Source organism: Syngnathus scovelli, chromosome 8 (assembly GCF_024217435.2).
Source record: "Syngnathus scovelli strain Florida chromosome 8, RoL_Ssco_1.2, whole genome shotgun sequence".
Taxonomy (NCBI): Eukaryota; Metazoa; Chordata; class Actinopteri; order Syngnathiformes; family Syngnathidae; genus Syngnathus; species Syngnathus scovelli.
The window spans coordinates 2,385,396-2,408,063 of record NC_090854.1 but is presented as its reverse complement, the minus strand read 5'-3'; the positions used below and the strand labels follow the sequence as shown (position 1 = coordinate 2,408,063).

General features: G+C 42.7%; 1 protein-coding gene across 2 annotated transcripts in view; it reads left to right on the top strand.

The window, feature by feature from the left end:
• LOC125973191 (ribosomal RNA processing protein 1 homolog B) overlaps positions 1-22,668 on the top strand; it is an 88,761-nt gene that overhangs the window by 46,258 nt on the left and 19,835 nt on the right. For both annotated transcript variants that reach the window (XM_049727067.2, XM_049727066.2), the window contains exons 9-15: positions 5,725-5,819; positions 5,971-6,068; positions 7,115-7,134; positions 7,216-7,305; positions 19,382-20,274; positions 20,455-20,529; positions 20,724-20,790. In XM_049727067.2, coding sequence (XP_049583024.1) covers positions 5,725-5,819; positions 5,971-6,068; positions 7,115-7,134; positions 7,216-7,305; positions 19,382-20,274; positions 20,455-20,529; positions 20,724-20,790 — 1,338 coding nt within the window. The remainder of the gene's footprint in view (positions 1-5,724; positions 5,820-5,970; positions 6,069-7,114; positions 7,135-7,215; positions 7,306-19,381; positions 20,275-20,454; positions 20,530-20,723; positions 20,791-22,668) is intronic.

The following is a 22,668-nucleotide window of genomic DNA, read 5'->3' as shown; positions in this document are numbered from 1 at the left end:
ATCAATGTGTACATGTGTGTATACATGTGTGTATGTATACATGTACATATAAAAATGTGTATATATCTGTGTGTATGTATACATGTATATATAAAAATGTGTATATATCTGTGTGTGTGTGTATATATGTAATATGTATTATATATAGTATATATATTGTGTGTGCGTGCGTGCGCGCGCGCGTGCGTATATATATGTATCAAAGTCAAAATCAAAGTCTCCTTTATTGTCAATTCCTCCGCATGTCAAGACACACAAAGAGATCGAAATTACGTTTCTCACTATCCCAGGGTGACAAGACAGAGTTCACAACGCACATACAAGTAAACAACACAGGAAAAATAACATAAGAAGTCAACATCAATGAACAATAAGCGTGATAGCACGCTAGCCGCTCCCGATGCACAGCAGAGTCCGGTAAGATGACAGTCAACCAGGCCACTGTGAACACGAGCACACAGCAGGCACGCACTGTCCGGTTCGTGGATCCTATCAGGCGAACGCAACCCATCTTGTCGTCCCGCGAACGAACGTACGCCAGGAGAATGGAAGGCACGGATGGGCGAGCTGGGTTGGCCGCAAGCCTGGCCCGACGTCTCCGCGCTGGCCCCTCTTCCGCTGCCTCGCAGACCCGCTGCCGACGCATCCCAACAATGCTCCAGGACGGAGCAGTCCGAGCTCAGGACGCAGTCCAACCGGGGGAGGAAGAGCAGGCCAGTCCGGCGTCGCTCCATGACGAACCAGTCCGAGCGCTAACACCAGCAGCAAATCTCTCCACACCAAAGTCCAGAACGCCATAAAACCCACTTCCGCCGATGTTGAGCAGAACATGCCCGCCGCACTAGTAGCACGACGTATCACACGAGACGAATACACACAAAACTGCCAGACAAACACTCAGTAAACACTCACAAAACACCGAACGGGACAGAGAGTGGCCGCTGCGTGTGCACGCGCCGCCATCTTGAATAGGCAATATGTATATCCATCCATCCATCTTCTTCCGCTTATCCGGGTTTGGGTCGCGGGGGCAGCAGCTTTAGGAGGGACTCCCAAACTTCCCTCTCCCCAGCCACTTCATCCAGCTCATCCCAGGGGATCCCAAGGCGTTCCCAGGCCAGCTGAGAGACATAGTCTCTCCAGTGCCTCCTGGGTCGTCCACGGGGTCTCCTACCGATAGGACATGCCCGGAATACCTCCCCAGGGAGGCATCCAGGAGGCATCCTGATGAGATGCCCAAGCCACTTCATCTGGCTCAGCGGCTCTACTCCGAGTTTCTTCCGGATGGGCGAGCTTCTCATCCTATCTCTAAGGGAGAGCCTGGACATCCGGCGGAGGAAACTCATTTCGTCCGCTTGTATCCGGGCTCTCGTTCGTTCGGTCACGACCCATAGCTCATGACCATAGGTGAGGGTAGGCACGTAAATCGACCGGTAAATTGAGAGCTTTGCCTTTTGGCTCAGTTCTCTCTTTACCACGACGGACCGGTACGGAGTCCGCATTACTGCCGACGCTTGGGGCAGGCTCTCATCCCCGATCCGGAGAAGGCATTCCACCCTTTTCCGACCGAGGACCATAGAACATGGATGCGGATTTGGAGGTGCTGACCCTCATCCCGACCGCTTCACACTCGGCTGCGAACCGCTCCAGTGAGAGCTGGAGATCACGGCTTGAAGAAGCCAACAGCACGACGTCGTCTGCAAAAAGCAGAGACACAATGCTGAGGTCCCCAAATTGGACACCCTCAACGCCTCGGCTGTGCCTAGAAATTCTGTCCATAAAAATTATGAACAGAATCGGAGGGAACAAATCCGACTTACTGCCGGAAATGTGGACCAAAGTCTGGCATTGGTGATACAGGGACCGAACCGCCTTTATCAGTTGGCTCGGCACCCTGTACTCCCGAAACACCCTCCACAGAACCTCCCGAGGGACACAGTCGAACGCCTTCTCCAAGTCCACAAAACACATGTGGACTGGTTGGGCGAACTCCCATGCCCCCTCGAGGATCCTGCCGAGAGTGTAGAGCTGGTCCACTGTTCCACGGCCAGGACGAAAGCCACACTGCTCCTCCTGAATCCGAGGTTCGACCTCCCAACAGACCCTCCTCTCCAGCACCCCTGAATAGACCTTACCAGGGAGGCTGAGAAGTGTGATTCCCCTGTAATTGGAACACACTCTCCACCCCAGTCTGCCAATCCAGAGGCACCGTCCCCTATGTCCACGCAATGTTGTAGAGAAGTGTCAGCCATGACAGCCCCACAACATCCAGAGCCTTTAAGAACTCCGGGCGGATCTCATCCACCCCCGAGGCCTTGCACCGAGGAGTTTTTTAACTACCTCAGTGACTTCGACACCAGAGATTGGAGAGTCCGCTTCAGAGTCACCAGGCCGTCCTTCCACAATGGAAGGCGAGTCGGTGGAATTGAGGAGGTCTTCGAAGTATTCTCCCCACCGACTCACGACGTCCCGAGTCGAGGTCAGCAGCACGCTATCTCCACTGTGAACACTGTTGACGGTGCGCTGCTTCCCCCTCCTGAGACGCCGGATGGTGGACCAGAATTTCCTCGAAGCCGTCCGGAAGTCATTCTCCATGGCCTTGCCAAACTCCTCCCACGCCCAGGTTTTTGCCTCAGAAACCGCCAAAGCCGCGTTCCGCTTGGCCAACCGGTACCTGTCAGCTGCCTCCGGAGTCCCGCAGGTCAAAATGGCCCGATAGGACTCCTTCAGCTTGACGCCGGTGTCCACCAGCGGATTCGGGGATTGCCGCCATAACATGCACCAACGACCTTACGGCCACAGCTCCGCCATTGATAAGTACTATCGTTTGTGCAAATCTGTAAAGTTGTTTTGTGTGGCTTTCGCGACAGAGACGTAATATACAGGACTACAATAATCCCTCGTTTATCGCTGATAATTGGTTCCAAGACCACCCGCGATATGTGAAAATCCGTGTAGTGTCACACTTTTTTTAAACATACATATTTTTTTGTGTATCAATAAGTGTATATTAAACCATATAAGTGCATATGTTATCATTAGAACATTAAATGATAGTTTCAAACATGTAAATACTATATTATGTAGTATAAATGACACACAGAAAATAATGTTTAAATATAAATATGATTGTGTGTGCGCGCGCGCGTGCGTGTGTGTGCAACATGTAGATGTAGTTAAAGTATACATACTGTAAATATGTTTTTAGAACTTATTATAACAAAAAGGTACAAGTGTATGTACTGTAAATGTTTTTAGAACTCTTATTAAAAAATATAACAAGGTACAATACTCTAAATATGTTTTTAGAACTTTATCATAACCTTTTTATTATAAAAAGGTACAAGTGTACGTACTGCAATTGTGTGGGCACTCCCTGCCTTCTGCTGGCGTGTGAGCAATTTTCGTGCCATAATTCCTCAATTTAGAAGTTTTATTTTGAATTTTTGATTTTTTTTTTTTTTTTTTTTTTTTATTTGGAAAAAAAATCTGCGATGTAATATAGCTGCGATAAATAAACCGCGATGTAACGAGGGATTACTTTAATCTGTAAACCCGATGTACCAGAGGACATTACGTTTTACGTAGATCAGGGCGGTAAACCAATCAGAGGATTGTACATAACACTTAAAGTACGTACCTCCGCCGCCATTGAGAAATAAATACTCTCGTTTGTGCAAATCTGTAAAGTTGTTTGTGTGGCTTCCACCACACAGAGACGTGATATACAGGCGTAATCTGTAGAGCCGATAAACCAATCAGAGGACATTATGTTTTACGTAGATCAGGGTGGTAAACCAATCAAAGGGCAGTACGTAACATGTAGAGTATGTACCTTCGCCGCCATTTGATAAATAATTACTATCGTTTGTGCAAAGAAAACATTAGAGCCCTCTAAAATGGCATAGAAAAAGACATTCTCACGAGGCACAATTAGAGCTTTCTGTAAAGCCAGGATCATTGCAGAAGTGCATCGTGACAACGACGAGACGATGAGAAGGAACTTGGCATGTTTTATGGCGAACTTGCCCAACTGTTTAAAACGGATATAGGAGATAAGGACTTGGATGGATTTGCTTATGAATATCAATTAATAATAATGTGAATACAGTGGAGTACATGGTTAAACAGTAGAATAAAGTACAGTGGAGCCTCGATTTTCGAACACAATGCGTTCCAGAAGGCTGTTCGAGAAGTGAATCGTTCGAATTCCGAATCATATTTTCCCATTACAAATAATGGAACAATAATTAATCCGTTCCAAGCAAAAAAAAAAAAAAACCCTCACCTTTTTTAAGCATTTTTTCATTTGCACATTTTTGTCCAATCGCGCAACTGCAGCGCATCGCCGGCCGCGCAACTGGACCGTGCTGGTCGCATTATTGTGACAGAGCCGTCGCTGAAAATTAGAAAATATTTTTATTTATTTATTTTTATAATATTATAGTCCTGCTGTACTTTCCAAAATTTAAGTGGACATCAGTGCGCAACGAGCTTAATTTGGTCCGATCGCGCAACCGCAGCGTGCCGGGCGCTCAGTGTCACATTGCTTTAGGAGCGTCTTTGTGTTTTAGGATGGCTTTACTGCTCCCACATGCTTCCTTTGGAGGCTTGATTAGAGTTGATGCAATTCTCAGAGTATCGAGAACGTAATAACGAACGGAGTCAGTTGGCATGCGGGTCCTCTCGGCTCATCTCACGAGGTTCGACAACCGAATTTCGTCCGACATCCGAAGCAAAAAAATCTCGAATTTTTTGTCCGAATACTGATTTGTTCGAGAACCGGGATGTTCGAAAACCGAGGCTCCACTGTACAACCAAACTCACCATCTTGCTCCCGTGATCTTTATTTGTTTACCGTAAGTCATGGCATGCATGCGCCCTATAATATTGTGCGCCCTATGTGTGGATTAAATACAGATAAGCCCCAAGAATTGAGTCCGCGCCTTTTAACCCAAAGCGCCTCGTGGTGCGGAAAATACAGTAGTTGAATGCCCCTTTAATGTGTAATGATATTTGTCATGATCATCCATTTGGTGGGAACATTTCGTCTTCCAAATATGTACACTCAAAAGATGACGCCTTTGATTGCTACTTTGCTTCGGTGGCTAGCTATGTATTTAGTAGCAGCTAAATGGGGATTGTTTATGTGGGTGGGATGTCCAAACTGTACTCATATTTGTGTGTTACACATGGTCACTTGGGTGGTACAAGTTCAAGTAATTCAACTAGATTTACTTAATCGTGCCCCTTTTGGAGGGCATATTTTGCACATGTACAATGGGAAGCTTTATTTACGTCGCGTCGCTTCAGAGAGCAGTACTGCCATGGAAGAAATGATAGGTTATTTTGTCAAAATGGCTTAGTCTTCGGAAGATAATGCCAAGTAATGGATGCCCATCAGATGCGTATTTAGCTGCATCTCATTCTCTGACAAAAATAGAACAGAAATTAATTGAAAAAAAATGTGTGGCTCGAAACATTTATTTATTTAACAGTTTTTGGGGTACACGGAGCCAATGTTCCATGTTTCTGCATGTACGTTTACTACTGGGTACACAAGTCTAGTCAAACTTCTATTTAATTGAATCAATGAATGACATTCATTTTGAAAATCAAGCTGTGTACTCATTCATGTTGAGCTCGTTTGTCTAATGTCTGCAGTGTGTGAATAATTTTTTTGGAAGATATTAGGAAGACATTTGCTGGTTTCTTTGTTTTCAGGTAGTGAATTATACGTTGAACAAGACAATCATGGATCAGGAGACTTTGACACTGAGTTACCATTTGATGACGATAATGTAGCACCAGTTCTACAGGTTTGATTTTGTATTTTTAACCTAAATGCATTTTGTTGTTTTAATAATGAATAGGTATAGATATTAATGAATGTGGTTCATTTAAAATTGATATGCTACACTGGACCACTTTTCATCCAGACACTTCCCCCTTGAAACATTTGTTTTATAGTTCGACTATGCAGCTCTTGCTGACAAGTTGTTAGCGATGTCAAGTCGAAGTAGTACACCCAGCCAGAATAGACAGAAAATCTACAAAATCATCAAAGTGTAAGTATGTCATAAAATTTTGAGTATCATATTGTATTAAATGTTGCTGTCTGTGTTCTTATCAAATCTGTGTTAATAATCCCATTTCTGGGGGGAAAAAGGACTAAGGAGTTGTCAGACACCCATTTTAGTGAGGCATCATTAGTGTGAATTTGGAAACAATATTTGATATTTATACTTTAATACTGTATTTTCTGCACTGTCAGGTTTTTTTTGGAAACAATATTTGAAAATGATACTTTTTATACCGTATTTTCCGCACTATAAGATGCAGTTTTCTTCGTAGTTTGGCCGGGGTGTGACTTATAATCAGGAGCGCCTTATATGTGTAATTATAAACATTATTACTTTATCATCAACACATTACTCACTATAGTATAGTATAGTTGATCACATGTTATTTTCACTGTGGAATAATTGGAGCCGCAACTGACAATGAGTCTGACCTCAGCGCCACATGTACTTCCGGAGTCAGCAGTGTTTTTTTAAGTGACAGAGGACATAGATAATGGTTTGGAGTGACACGGCTGGTTTGATAAACGTGTTATGTTATAGTTATTTGACTAACTGTTAATATGTTATGTCAGGCACATTCTCAGTTCCTCGTTTGTGTTTATGTAACGTTAGCATACTGCATCGTTTAGCCTGTTGTTGCCTATTCATGTCTGTTCTTGGTGTTGGATTTTGTCAAATAAATTTCCCAAAAATGTGACTTGTACTCTTGTGCGACTTGTATATGTTTTTTTCTTCTTTAATATGCATTTTATGGCTGATTGTACACTGGAGTGACTTATAGTCTGGAAAATACGATACTTGATCAGTTTATGAAATTTGTAACACTTTGCATTATCAGTACCCAAGAAGTTGCCCTGCTTTAAATAAGAATTTAATAAGGCAGAAATGATCCCTATTCACAAATTTTCAATTGATAAAGTTGTTCAACTCATTTGAAAAGATCGGTTTCCTGCGAAGAGAATGTTATTTCTGACATGCATTATTAGCCTTACTTGTCTTTTAACATTCTGTTTCTCTCTATTGAATGGCAGGCTGCAGGATCTCAGTGAAGGTATTGCTTTTTGTTTTAGTAGTCTAAACAAAATGTATTTTCCGCTTGTGTTATGTGACTCTTTCTCTGCCTTTTTTTTAGGCATATTTCCTCAAGATGGCTATCCTGAGGAAGTCTCAACAGATGAGGATGATGAAATGTTTGGCAGCAGAAATAAGATGAAGCGTGGAAGTAAGGGAATCATTTAAGAACTGTAATGCCCTTTATCACTGCAAAATGTGGGAATCAAGCCTAGTCATTTGCCAACTATGCGCCAGTGGAAATATATCACAATAAGATGGCTCAGTAAATGTTTATTCATGTAAAAAGAAAATAGGCATGCATCCATCCATTTTCAACACTGCTTATGTTCAATACAAATAAAACATAATGACGAGTTAGGTTTACATCAAGCCTTCGACTGCATTTAGGTGGTGGCTCCTTTCGGCTTATCCCCAAACACGTCGCCACAGCAAACCATTCGTTTTTGTCCAAATGATTCGCATGAGAGGTTTTTGGCACAGTTTTTACGCCGGATGACCTTCCTGACGCAATCCTCTGCATTTACCCGGGCTCGGGACCGGCACAGGGGAGACCTGTGCAATAACTGCATTAACCATCAAAGTGTAACTGTAACTGTACTCTTGAAACAAATCTGAATAAGGAAAAACATTGCAATAAAATGATGCAAACTTCTACCGCTATTGTTGGGGAGCCTGAGGACTGTATAGGAGGTTGGCTCAGATGGTTATGCTCTTTTCGCCCCCGGGTGTCGGTCAGAACACAGGAGGGAAGACGTGGTTCAGTTTTGATTGCTTTACTGAATTACTGGCAAAAAGGTAACAGGCACTGTGGCTCATAGGGGCATACAGGCAAACTGGCAAAAGGGTATAGGCACACGCGGATGTGAGAGCAGGTGTGTGTAGTGTACATGGGTGAGTCTGGGTGTGTGTGTGATTCTTGTGCGTGTGATTATTGTATGTGTGTGTGTGTGTGTGTGTGTGTGTGTGTGTGTGCGTGTGTGCGTGTGTGCGTGTGTGCGTGTGTGCGTGTGTGCGTGTGTGCGTGTGTGCGTGTGTGCGTGTGTGCGTGCGTGCGTGCGTGCGTGCGTGCGTGCGTGCGTGCGTGCGTGCGCGCGCGGTTCTGCAACAGACAGAAATACAACACGCAAGTCAACGCTCAACTTCTGACATCACACAACACTCGTAGACGGCACACATTACATAACTAACTGCGCGTAACAGTTCCGCTATACTAAATAACCATAAATGAAATACTCTCAGCACCAGACATAAGTCATCGAGACAACAAAATACATTTGCTGGCGACCATTAGTTGCCGTGCCGCTGCGTAACGGCTGTAGTCTTATGTGTACGATGCGAGGCAAACTTAAAGGAGTGCGCCGGAGCTGTCAATCAAACGGCGCGCTCACGAAGCAAACCGCGATCGGACAAACGGCACAACAGTGGACAGTAGTAACAATGAAATATGTATATACTCATTTTGTGTCAAAGGCGCACACGATCACAGCAACATACTCTGTTGATACCAGCAACCTTTAACTTACAGCTGCGCGCAAGTGAATGGGTATAATGTTTAGACCCCGAATGTAAGACGACCCCCACTTTTTCAGTCGTATTTCAATGCAAAGAACATCGTCTTATATTCGGGCCAGTACGGTGTATATATGTATTTTGTATGACCAATTTTAGGCATTTTTTGCATACTTATGCACCTTTGTCTTGGATGATTCATCTGATTCACTTCAAACTTGGGGTGTACCATCTTTAGACCCAGTACAACAAATGGTGAATTTCTTTGTTTCCAAGATACTATGTGACATCAATTTTCGAGCATCATATTTCCTTTGCCGCAAAAGAGCAAATTCTTGATTAATAACTCAACTGCTCATGCTCCAAAAAACTCTGAACCTTCACATAGAATAAAATAGTCTGGACCTGAAGACATTATGATATTATTGTCTTATACAGTAGAGCCCCAGATCGCAACGCTAATTCATTCCAGAAGGAGCGTTGAGAAGCAAAACCATTGAGTTCTGAAGCAATTTTCCACATTAGAAATAACTAACGTAATTCAGTGATCCCTCGTTTATTGCTGGTAATTGGTTCCAAGACGATGAGCGAATCCGCAATGTGGAGTCAATGTTTACGATGTTAGCACGATTTTTACACTTTTTAATCATTTTAAAGTTAAAAAGACTTTTAGAAACATTCTTTCGTGCTTCACTAAAACTCACAGGATTTTTACACTTTTTAAAAATTTTAAAGTTAAACAGACTTTTAGAAATATTCGTTAGGGCTTCACTAAAACTCACAAAGTGATAAACTACCGTAAACATGTCACGGCTCCGCTCTGCTCTCGCTGTGCTGGCCGGCTGACGCGCCCTCGCAGTAGTCCACGGTGTTAGGCTTGACAAATTATTTTGATCGTATGATTATGTTGGAATGTAGACTTGAATTATTAACTTTGTTTAAACCTTTCACCTTTCCTTGACTCTGGAAAGTTTAACCACTCAGTTGTTGAAACTTTCCAAATGGTGTGGAAACATTCTTGCTTAGTTACCGTAATTTCCGGACTATAAACCGTGACTTTTTTTCCCAAATTTTGAACCCTGCAGCTTATAGTCAGGTGCGGCTTATATAAGATTTTTTTCGTGATTTTTGTGATGACTTGATCACTTTTATACACTCGTAAAAAGGCTGTGGACCACTGTTGTGCGGTATCTTGAAGAAAAAAACAACAAAAATACTATTTTGAAACACTACTATGACTGCTGCTTATTCTGGCTGTCTTGCTTGTGAATATTATGAGCTTTAGTAGGAATGCACGCTAGGTGACCTGCGTCATAGGGCTCTAAACCAGGGGTGTCAAACTCATTTCTTTCGCGGGCCGCATTGCAGTCATAGCTTCTTTCGGAGGGCCATTATGACTGTCAACCCAAATAAATGTATGAGCACCTCATATATACAGTAAAAGCTACAAAACAAACTGACAAATAACTCGTTTTCCAATCAGACAAGTAAAAACTGGTCAAATATATTTTTAAAAAGATATTAAAAGTGAAGACAATTTGCAATTCTAGTAATGACACACGGATTTGATGAACAATTTGTCTTCGCGGGCCACATAGAATAATGTGGCGGGCCGTATCTGGCCCCCGGGCCTGGAGTTTCACACCTGTGCTCTAAACCCTTTCTCTTAGTCTGCCATGTGACTCAGAGATTACACAAAGCAGTGGCGCTGTTTGGACCATCTGCATTGTATTAAAACCCAATCAATCAGCATTTACCGTAATTTCCGGACTATAAGTCGCGGTTTTTTTCATAGTTTGGGTGGGGGGGCGACTTATACTCAGGAGCGACTTATATGTTTTTTTTTCACAAATTTTTACTTGATCATTAAGACATCACTTACAAGTATAGTTGACCACTTCCCATGTTATTTTTAGTATAGTTGATCACATGCTTTTATTTCTTTATCTTGAACATATTCAAAACATAAAAAATAGAGAAAACATCAAATAAAGCAATTAACACTTTAAAGCACCATATCCAAGTCCACTGTCTGCTGTATGTACACTTGCTCCATTTTTGCTCCTCTTATATTTATTATTATTATTTATTATTATTTGTTTATTTATCATTTATTCAATACTCTTATTTATTCATTGTTAGTGCCTTCTTGTTTTTTTTTGTGTTGCTTGTATGCATATGTGTACTATCTCACCGAGGGATAGTGGAAATGTAATTTCAATCTCTTTGTGTGTCTTAGTATATAAAAAAATATATCGACGATAAAGCAGACTTTGACTTTGATAAAACAACCAAAAAAAATTATATTTTCAGACGAAACTGGATGAGGGCGCTCTAAATTTTACCGTTGGCCGTGACTCATCAACTGGGTGGGCTTAAGAAAAATGGCACCAAAAAGAAACTCATATTTTGCAGGTTACAAACTTGTAACAAACAAGTTGTAAAATATGCAGCTGAAAACAGTAATCGAGCAGCAGAAAGAAAGTTTGGAGAACCGTGATGTACCAATGGATTACTATTTCAAGTGACGTCAGTAGCGCGGCGCGCCGGTTGTTTACATACAAACGTGCCCACACAAGGACTACCGGCATCATTAGCGGTGATCATTTCTAAGTGACACGGAGGACAAAGAGTTTGAAGGAATTAAGGATTTGGAGTGACATAGAAGGTTTGAAATACTATTATGGCTTTTACGCACGCCCGGTCTCTACTGAGTCGGGGGCCGACGCTCGGCCGAGTGGCTGTCCGCGAACGGTGCGCGGGGCTCGGACATGGCCATTACGCACGCCCGGTCTGTCTGGAAGTCCACGCCGCCACACGCTTGGAAGTTTGTTTTGTTTAATAAAGAGCCGTTTACCAAACCTACGTCTATCCTTGTACTTTGTTAACGCTACAATATAGTTATATAGTAGATCTGTGGAATAAAGACGAGGCTGACGTCAGGGCGCACGCGCGGCGATGTTGACAAAGGACGAGGAATTTGATCGATGGATTTAATGGAATTAAAGTGCACGGATGGTTTGATAATATTATTGGCTTATATTATAGTTATTTAAAATATAGTTTATCTATCGTTATATGAGCCTGTGGAATATTTTGAAGCGCAAGCGCCCTCAGCCGTGCGCACCCATTGTTGACAAAGAACGATCGATGGATTTAATGAATTGGAGTGACACCGATGGTTTTATAAACATGTTATTCATGTAATAGTTGTCCTTAATCACTCTATATGTTACGTCAGGCCCGTTCTCAGCTCTTTGTTTGAGTTTGTCACGTTAGCATACCTATCGTTTAGCCTGTTGTTGCTATTTAATGAATTGGAGTGACACTGATGGTTATATAAACATGTTATTCATCTAATAGTTGTCCTTAATCACTCTATGTTACGTCAGGCCCGTTCTCAGCTCTTTGTTTGTGTTTGTCACGTTAGCATACCTATCGTTTAGCCTGTTGTTGCTATCGTTTAGCCTGTTGTTGCTCGTTCATGACTGTTTTTGGTGTGGGATTTTGTCGAATAAATTGCCCCCAAAATGCGACTTATACTCCGGAGCGACTTATATATGTTTTTTGGGGCATTTTATGGCTGGTGCGACTTATACTCCGGAGCGACTTATAGTCCGGAAAATACGGTAAATTCAATTCTTCTGACATTTTGCTCACCAAAAACAAGTTGTAATGAATGTGAACTTTTAATGCATTTTATTCGGAAGGTTACTTTGAACCCTGAGACTTAAATGGCGGCGCGGTGTATATATGGATTTTTACGGCCTCCAGGGGGCGCTCTAGCAGGAAGCAAGAGCGAGACAGACGAAGAAGAGATAATGCGCCGAAGAGGACGTGCTAGTTTGTGTTTTGAACATTTCGCGCATCACGCAGAACGCAATCAAGATGGACATTACTGAAAGGAAGCTTTTATACACAAACCATCATTATGGAGGACAAAAGAAATGCATATGATGCCGCTTTTAAGCTAAAGGCAGTCGATGTTGATGACATTGTGTTGCGGCACCCTTTTCTTTATTTCGTGGTCCCGCCTACTCTGGAGCTGTACGTGTCGCTCGCTAATTTAATGTAATTTAGCGCTTCGTGCATGAATAAGATTAGCATGAACAGACCCTCATCACACTCGAAGAAATGCATAAAACCGATGACGAAAGAGAGACTGAGAAAGTGTGAGGCGAAGTATATCTAACGCTATTCCAATCGGACAGTGAGGAAGACTTCGATGGTTTCAGTGAACAGGAGGAAGATGAAGACGATGAAGCTCTTTATTGTACTTCTACTAGTATGTTCTTTTAATCAGCCCTGTTAGTGCTGTGCTACCGTGTTGCTGCTGTGTTACCGCCGCATCTCAGTGACGTTTACCGGTATGTTTTATTTAATCAAACCCTATTAGTGCTGTGTTACTTCCGTGTTGCTGCGGTATTACTGCCGCGTCACAGGCAATGTTTAGAAAGACTTGTTAAAGTATGTTATTCAAACTTTAAAAAGGCTTTCTGTACTGTCTTTCTTTGTAAAAAAAAACTTGTGTGTACGTGCGGCTTATAGTCCTGTGCGGCTTATGTAAGAAAAAAACTAAAATATCCCCGAATTTTAGCTGGTGTGGTTTATAGTCCGGTGCGGCTTATAGTACGGAAATTACGGTAGTTATCTAAAATGCTCCACTAGTTTCTGTTTCTACAACCTTGTATAATAAAGTGCTTGCATCCTCTTTACTGATTGACCAGCTGCAGAGGAAGCAATCTAAGTTGTTCTGTTTCACCCAACGTCGTAAAACACCTCCTGCTCTGATTTGACCAGAGCCCAGGGGTTCACTAAACCAGTCCACTCTCACCCCCAGCCTTCCGACGGGTGTCGGTCAGAACACAAGAGGGAAGATGTGTGTTTTTTTTCTTGGATCAGAGTTGGAAAACAATTACTCTGCACTATTTTCAATCTTTTGTGACTTTCTAGCTGATGGACAAAACAGAGAGATCCAGGCTATTGATTGAACTGATGGTCTTGCAAAACAGGATGGTTCTGGACTTGATTACTGCAGCACAAGGTGGCGTGTGCCACATTATTGGGACTTCCTGTTGCACATACATTCCAGGAGTTAATGACACTCACATTAACGACGCCATGAACTCACAGAAGAATTTACAGCGGGCCATGTCGGAGGACAAGGTCCCACATAAATGGGATTTCTTTTCATGGCTATTCTCTGGCGCCTCAGTCCAATGAGAATGATGTCATCCGCATATTTCAGGAGCTTCACAGAAGAGTCGCCTGAGGAGCGATCATTGGTATAGAGAGAAAAGAGCAGTGGGGAGAGGACGCACCCCTGGGGTGCGCCAGTGTTGGTGGTCCGGGTGTCTGTGATGGTCCCCAGCCTCACATGCTGTATTCTGTTGGTCAGGAAGCTGGTGATCCACTGACAGGTAGAGGCAGGCACCGTGAGCTGGATGAGCTTCTGGTGGAGGATGTCAGGAGCGATGATGTTGAACGCCGAGCTGAAGTCCACAAACAGGATCCTGGCATATGTCTCTGGTGTGTCTCGGTGTTGCAGGACGTAGTGCTGTCCCACGTTGACCGCATCGTCCACTGATCGGTTTGCCCAGTAGGCAAAATGCAGGGGGTCGAGCAGGGGGCCCGTAATGTCATTCAGGTGGTTCAACACCAACCTCTCAAAGGATTTCATGACCACAGATGTCAGGGCGACAGGTCTGTAATCATTCAAACCTGTGATGGCGGGCCTCTTGGCCCCCGGTACAATGGTGGAGCTCTTGAAGCACGGGGGACGCTCACACAGCTCCAGGGAACGATTAAAGATCCGTGCAAAGGTGGGTGCCAGTTGTTCAGCACAGACTTTCAGGCAGGAGGGGGACACGCCGTCTGGGCCTGGTGCCCTACTGAACTTTTTCTCCGGAACATCTGACACAGCTCCTCCTCGCGGATCGGGAGTGCAGACACGGCACCTGAAAGAGAGAGAGTAGGTGATAACGACGATGGAGGTATGGACAGAGGGGTTGTGGGTGGAGGTGTGTATGTTGATTGTACTGCAGGAGGTCCTGTTGTGTGAGTGGACCGTTCAAACCTGCAGTAAAACCTGTTTAGCTGGTTTGCAAGCCTTGGGTTCTCAACAGGACGGGGGGGGGTTCTTGAAGCCCGTGATGCTCTGCAGGCCTTTCCACACTGTTGAGGCATCAGGATTGGCAACGAGGTGTCTCACCAGGCTCTCCCCATAACACCGCTTGGCTTTCCTCATCTCTCGGTTCAGTGTGAACAGGTCCCGGTCCCCACTCCTGTAGGCCTCCTCCTTGGCTTTGCGCAGCATCCTGAGTTTTGGTGTTAACCAAGGTTTGTTGTTGTACGCGTAAAAGGTCTTAGTCTGCACACACAAGTCCTCACAAAAGCGAGTGAGTTCATGCAGGTCTGAATCTGCAGCTTCAAAAAAAAAAAAAAATCAGTGCAGTCAAAGCAGGCCTGGAGGCCCTGATTTGACTCCACTGTCCATTTCCTCACAGTCTTCACCACAGGCTTAGAAGTTTTTTTCTGCCTGTAGGTTGGAATCAGATGAACTAGACCAGATATAGGAAAACTACGGCCCACGGGCCACATCCGGCCCACGGGGCCGTTTAATCCGGCCCGCCAAACCTGAATAAATTGTATTATTAAACATTTTTTTGTCATTTTCCCTGCAATGACTGCGTTTCCCCAATAGATGGGGAAACTTCCGCCCGCGCATTTACTCCCGGAAGCAATGTCAGAAAGCTCGGTGCACATTCACAATTGCGTTTACGTACTCAGTAGTACGTACCCGGTGCACTCCGCGCTCTATTTCTATCAGTGCCGAATTTCGAGTGTGGGCTGTGACGTCCGCATTCTCGTAATTCGTGCCCTGAGCTTTCAGATACAGTTTTACGCTAAACCCACCCACAAACCTTCCCCTGGAATCCTTCCATTAAAATGAGTCGGTCAAGGAAAAGAAAGGCGGACACTGAGTGCCGAGTGTTTAAAAAAGAGTGGACAATTTGGCTCGACCGACATGTATGAGCAGACATTCAGCCACGTGAACATCAACAAAGCCCCGTCACAATCTTGGTTAACGGACACCTCGGCTCTATCCTAAGAATTGCCACAACAAATTTTACTCCAGAGTATGATGCACTAGCAAAAAAAGGGAGACCAACAACACTGTTCCCACTGAAAATGAAGGGGAGTTTGTTGTAAAAAAAAAAAAAATGCATTTTGAAAATAATTTGTACAAATAGCAGGGATTGAAACTACCGACCAGTCTCATTTTCAAACAATGCAGGATGCTCAAGGACATTGATGCACCACCTGTTTGTGGCTAATGTTAACTTTTAAAAGTTTTAAGGCCGACTTCAAGGAAGTGTTTCCCGTTTCCTCACCTCTGTCACCAGGTGTTTGTGAGTTAAAGCTTTGCTCTGATTTTCAGATATTTGTCACCGTGTTGCCGTTTTGATTTCTTTATTACTTTATTTAGATGTATTCTTTAACTCATTGTTCAAGATGATTTATTTGGTCAGAATGTTTGCCGTTTTATGTGATTCGCCTCATAATTATAAACATCTTTCATAAATCTGACCTGCAGCCGCTGAAGTGATGGAAACTATTATAATTTAATGAGAATCGCTAATAGTTTTTTGGTGAAATGTGTTTTTTAATGCTGTTAATAAATGCATTTGTTTTCAAAAATATTTTTTTCGAATATCCATGCTTTACTGCCTACTAAAGCCCAAAACCTTTTATGCAATGACCTTTACATGTCATATATATTATGTCATATTTATATTACTTCACACAAACACTACATCCATCTGTTCCTGGTTCGGCCCCCCAGTCAAAATTTGGAACCCAATTCGGCCTGCAAGTCAAAAAGTTTGCCCGCCCCTGAACTAGACAGTGGTCCGCGAGTCCTAAAGCTGCACGCGGCACAGAGCGGTATGCGTCCTTTATTACGGCGTATCAGTAGTCTAGTGTCTGTGTCCCTCTGGTGGGACACGTTGTGCTGTCTGTATTTGGGGAGTTCGTGTGCGAGGTTCGCTCTGTTAAAATGATCAGTGAGTTTTGGTAATTTTTTCTCCATGTCTGTTACCTGGTCAGCCAGCAGCTGCGTGGCTTCGATCGCACATGCGTGTGGTGGAATGTAAACAGCCACCATAACGATCGAGGAGAACTCGCGTGGTGAATAAAATGGCCGGCAGTTTATGGAAAGTGTTTCTAGGAGAGGGCTGCAAGACTCAACACTGTGACATCAGTACACCAACCTTCATTAATATGGAAACATAGACCACCTCCCTTTGATTTTCCCGTGAGCTCCGCGCTGCGATCTGCGCGTAGTAGCTGAAACCCAGTTAGCTCTACGGCGTGATGGGGGGTGCATCCGTCAAGCCACCTTTCGATGAAGCACAGGGTGGCGGATCTGCTAACGTCCGTGTTCCTTGAAATGAGAAGCAGCAGTTTGTCTATCTTGTTAGCCAGAGAGCAGACATTTGCCAGATGAATTGATGGTAGGGCAGCACGGAACCCTCTCTGCCTCAACTTCACAAGGCCTCCAGCGCGCTTGCCATGCTGCCGTCTTCGGCATGCTAGCTTGTAGAGCGCTGCCGCTCCGGCTAAAATCTCCGTCAAACAGTCTGAGTCAGTGAAAACCGGAGAGAAAGTATCAGGAGAAGACTGTCCAATGTTTAACAGTTCCTCCCTGGTAAAAGTGATCCGGGGTGGGCAGCAGAAGACGCAAAAAACACACAAAATAACATAAAGCAGAGAGCGATTTTATTTTCTTGTGTTGTTTACTTGTATGTACATTGTCTTGTCACCGTGGGATAGTGGGAACGTAATTTCGATCTCTTTGTGTGTCTTGGCATGTGAAGAAATTGACAATAAAGCAGACTTTGACTTTGAGTCACCGAGGCGACCATCCTCGGTGCCATCTTGTTAGGCAGTTCAGAAAATGGATGGATGAATTTGTGGTACCTGCACCACTCTTTGGTAGTTACTGGTTTAAACCATTAAAGAGCAAGCTATGATGCCCAAAGCACTTAAGATACTTAGACTATTTCAAATGCTTTCAAATATACTGAAAATACAGTCAAACCTTGGCTTTCGAATGTCCCGGTTCTCAAACAAATCGGAATTCGAACGAAAAATTCGAGATATTTTTGCTTCGGTTGTCTTTTATGATACTGTAAGATGCTTTAGTTTTAGTAGTACGGGTAATAGAAATGAGGACATTTCATTTAAAACATCTGCGACTTATAATCGGTGTGGCTCATAGTCCGGTGCGGTTTATAGTACATAAATAAAACAGGATTTTCTCCTAATTTTAGTTGGTCTGTTTTAAATCCAGGTGTGGCTTATAGTCAGGAAATTACGGGAGCTCAAACGTAAACACTAAATATGTTCACTTCACTGGTTTCTTTTATATCAAACAAATTGTTTTAGGTTATTCACCTGACATGTTTCGGCGGTTTCTTCCGCCTTCCCCATAACTTCTTCGTAATAATTGTACTAAGTTCATTTTGTTTTTCCTTATTTAATCACTTCACTGGTTTCTTTTATATCAAACAAATTGTTTTAGGTTATTCACCTGACATGTTTCGGCGGTTTCTTCCGGAAGAAATATGTTAAATATGTTAACACAGGTGTCAAACTCAAGGGCCTGAGGCCAGATCTGCCACATAAATTTTTTGGACCTGCAAAAGCAAATTACAGTCAAACCTCGGTTTTCGAACGTCCCGGTTCTCGAACAAATCGGAATTCGAACAAAAAATTGTAGATTTTTTTGCTTCGGTTGTCGAACAAAATTCGGAGGTCGAACCTCGCGAGATGAGCCGGGAGGACCCGAGAAAACCCGACCGCACGGCCTGGATGCCGACTGACTCCGTTCGTTATTGTATTTTTGTTACTTTGAGGATTGTATTAACCCCTAATCATGGCTCCAAAGAAAGGAAGTGGGAGCAGTAAAGCCATCCTAAAACACAAAGACGCTCTTAAAGCAATGCGAAAGTGAGCGTGCTGCGGTTGTGCGATCGGACCAAATTAAGCTCCCTGCGCACTGAGGTCCACAAAAATTTTGGAAAGGACTTTAAAAATATTTTCTAAATTTCAGCGACGGCTCTGTCACAATAATGCGACCAGCACGGTGCAGTTGTGCGTTCGGCGATGCGCTGTGCGATCAGACAAAAATGCGCAAATGGAAAAAATGCTTAAAAAAGGCATTTTTTTAAGTCTTGGATCGGATTAAATTTTTTTCCATCATTTGTTATGGGAAAAATAGATTCGGAATTTGAACGATTCACTTCTCGAACCGCCTTCTGGAATGCATTGTGGTCGAAAACCGAGGTTTGACTGTAGTAGTTTGCCTAAAAAAAAATACCAGATGGGGTTTTCCACAAATAACGGGATAGCCGCCATCAGAAAAGAAAATCCATCCATCCATCCATCCATCCATCCATCTTCTTCCGCTTATCCGGGGTTGGGTCGCGGGGGCAGCAGCTTTAGGAGGGACTCCCAGACTTCCCTCTCCCCAGCCACTTCATCCAGCTCATCCCAGGGGATCCCAAGGCATTCCCAGGCCAGCTGAGAGACATAGTCGCGAAAATCTGTGATTAAGGGAATTTGTAAATACCAAACTGCAAAGTGTACAGTCGTTATTACATTATATTTCTCCTAACTTACGAAAAATAACTGTGCTTTTTCTTTTTCAGAGAAAAAAAACAAACTCAAGCAAAATGATGACTCTGGTAAAGATGTGAAGACCACAGATCTTATTCACAAAGACACCACAAAGCCAAGAATTAAAAAAAGGAGGGCATGTCATGGGGATCATTTAAATGCCGGAGTGTCGAATATGGAGGGCACCAACGTTCCAAATCAAAGCAAGAGTCTGCTCAATGAGTCTGAAGATGATAAGGCAGCAAAACAGTCAACTGTTTCTGCTTCAGATAAAGCCAGAAAACTCAATTCTGGCATTACCAACAAAAACAAATCAAAAAAGAAAACATCAGGGGGTAAAGAAGAGTCAGAAAATGAGACACATACTCCCCCGCAAAGGTTTGCATCACAGGTTAGGTGGATGGTGGATCCTGTTTCCTGTGAGATCACATTGAGTGAGCTCCAGGTCTTAAACAATGCCAAGACAAAAGAGAGAGGTCTGAAGGGTCCGAAAGTCAATTCATTTGCAGCTTGTTCACAGCAAATTCCGTTTGATTCTCTCTCACTACCTTGTGATGATTCTGCTGATGTTGACACAGCACTCAAACTAGAAGATTTAGCTGAACTCACTGCCTTGCCTGAGTGCAAAAGGGGAAAAAATGAAGCAGAGAAAGTAATGATTGCAAGTAAAAGTAATACCAATGAAAATGAATGTGCATCGAACCCTCAAATGGGAACTCCACTGAAGAAAAATAAACGAAGCTCTGCACAGGTGAAAGACGTTAGCAGCATGGAAAAGAACACCAAAGAGGCATACTATTCCCCAAAGAAACTAAATAAGAAAAGAAAGATACCTGTGGTGCTTGAGTTTGAGGCTGCTGAGCTTGAGTTTGCTACACCAACCAGTGACATTGTAGACAGAGCACCTGGTGTCAAGAAGATAAAAGTGAGTATTAAAAAGGGCATTATTTTTAACATTGACATGATATTCATCTGTGAGCCTAGATCACATTCTTCCCATGCATATATGAAATGCTTCAATAAATAAAAGTCATGGTTCATCTACATCTACTACAAGCCAAGCCGAAGTTGATAAAAGACGTCGTGTAATTTGGACTCATTTCAGAGAAGCAGCAAAGTTCCAACACCACTCATCTTCAGCACTGAAGCAAATTGCAAAAACCCAGTCTTTGGCAATGAGGTAATGTTGGTCTTCCGTCACAATAGGAAAGATTGTAATAGTTAGTCAAGATTACGATTTTAGAAATCTACTGTATAAATAGCTATACACTGTGTATGTGCGTGAGTGTATGTATATGCATCCTACATGTATGTATAAAAAGCAGAGAAACATACATTTATTGTGCATTCTTTTTATTTTTTTTTGCTCCACAGATAGGTCATACTCCCACATCAGACAGCAAAAAGGTGACCTTCCATCTCAAGAATAATAAAACTGCTGGTAAGAAAATGTGAAAGTGTGTGGGCACGTGTACGCATATTAGTGTGCTCAAGTGATTAAAACTAATCTTATTAATCACAGAATATGTAATTAATCTAATTGATCTTAATTTAATAATTAATTTTAATCTCATATGTGATAAATGTCCCCAATTACAGAATTTGTCATTAAGGACATTGTAGTGCATGACTAATCAGATGAATAGACCAAGAAGGGAGGATTCGAAATCCACATTTTTTATTGGTGAACTGTGCTTGATAAATGAAATCCAAAAGAAAAATGGTCAAGCATATTAGCAAACTAATTTCGCCAGGTGCATTATTCAAAAATGCAGTACAAAAACACTCAAAATATAAAGCTGTATACAGCTATTCAAAATTCTCTCCATTAGTTGCACTTCTGCCTCACACAGCCTGTTGCCACTCCAAATGTTTATTTGATTTTGATCTTTTTTTTAATTATTTTTCCAGTAGAAAACACTTTGTTTACTATGTACTGCACAACAAACCTTAATACTATTATACTGTAGTACCGGCTTGGAAATACGAACGTCTCTTTCGACGTCAACATTGAAAACATGACCCAAAAAACATGACGTGCATGAGTGACTCCCCCAGATGACTGAGGGAAATGATTTCTCCCATAATGTACATAACTACCGTATTATCTGGACTACAAGTCGCTCTGGAGTACAAGTCGCACCAGCCATAAAATGAATAATAAAGAAGAAGAAAAAACATACTATAAGTCGCACCGGAGTACAAGTCGCATTTTGGGGCAGCTTTATTTGACAAAATCCATCACCAAGAACAGACATGGATAGGCAACAACAGGCTAAACGATACGGTATGGTAACTTTACATAAACACAAACAAGGAACTGAGAATGTGCCTGATGTAACATATTAACAATTATTCAAATAACTACAACATGAATAACATGTTTATCAAACCATCCGTGTCAGTCCAAATCATTGAATCCATCAAAATCTTTGTCCTATGTGTCATTTGTAAACAGCGCCCCTGCTGACTCCGAAAGTGTATGCGGCGCTGACGTCAGACTCGTCAGTTGCGGTTCCAGTTATTCCACAGGCCTATGTAACTTGTATATCAAATAACTATAACATAAATAACAATTTTATCGAACCATCAGTGTCACTCCAAATCGTTAAATCCATCGAAATCTTTGTCCTCTGCGTCACTTAAAATAAACGCCGCTGCTGACTCTGGAAGTACATGCAGCGCTGACGTCGGACTCATCCTGAGTTGCAGCTCCAATTATTCCAGACCTATATACCTATATATAAACTATATATCAAATGACTATAACATAAATAACAATTTTATCGAACAATCCGTGTCACTCCAAATCATTAAATCCATCCAAATCTTCGTCCTCCGTGTCACTTATAAACAACACTGCTGCTTACTCCGGAAGTACATGCGGCACTGAGGTCAGACTCATTGTCAGTTGCGATTCCAATTATTCCACAGGCCAAGTGCGCCCTCATGCGGTTTAAAGTGAAAATAACATAAGACGTGATCAACTATACTAGTAAGTAATGTGTTAATGATCACGTCATAATGTGTTAAAAATTTCACATATAAGTCTCTCCTGATTATAAATCGCACCCACGGCCAAACTATGAAAAAAGCTGCCACCTATAGTCAGGAAAATACGGTATTTCGTATTCCAAAATGAAAAGTTGTTTGTTGTGTGCATGTTGGTGTGTTTTACCTTATTTTTAAATCTTATTTTGTTTGTTAGAAACAAATCGCTTGGTAAAACTTGCACCACGACTGAAATAGGTGTGTTGATTGATGAGTTGTTGGCACATGTTGGCTTCAAACTACATTTTAGTGAGTGATGCCAACCTCC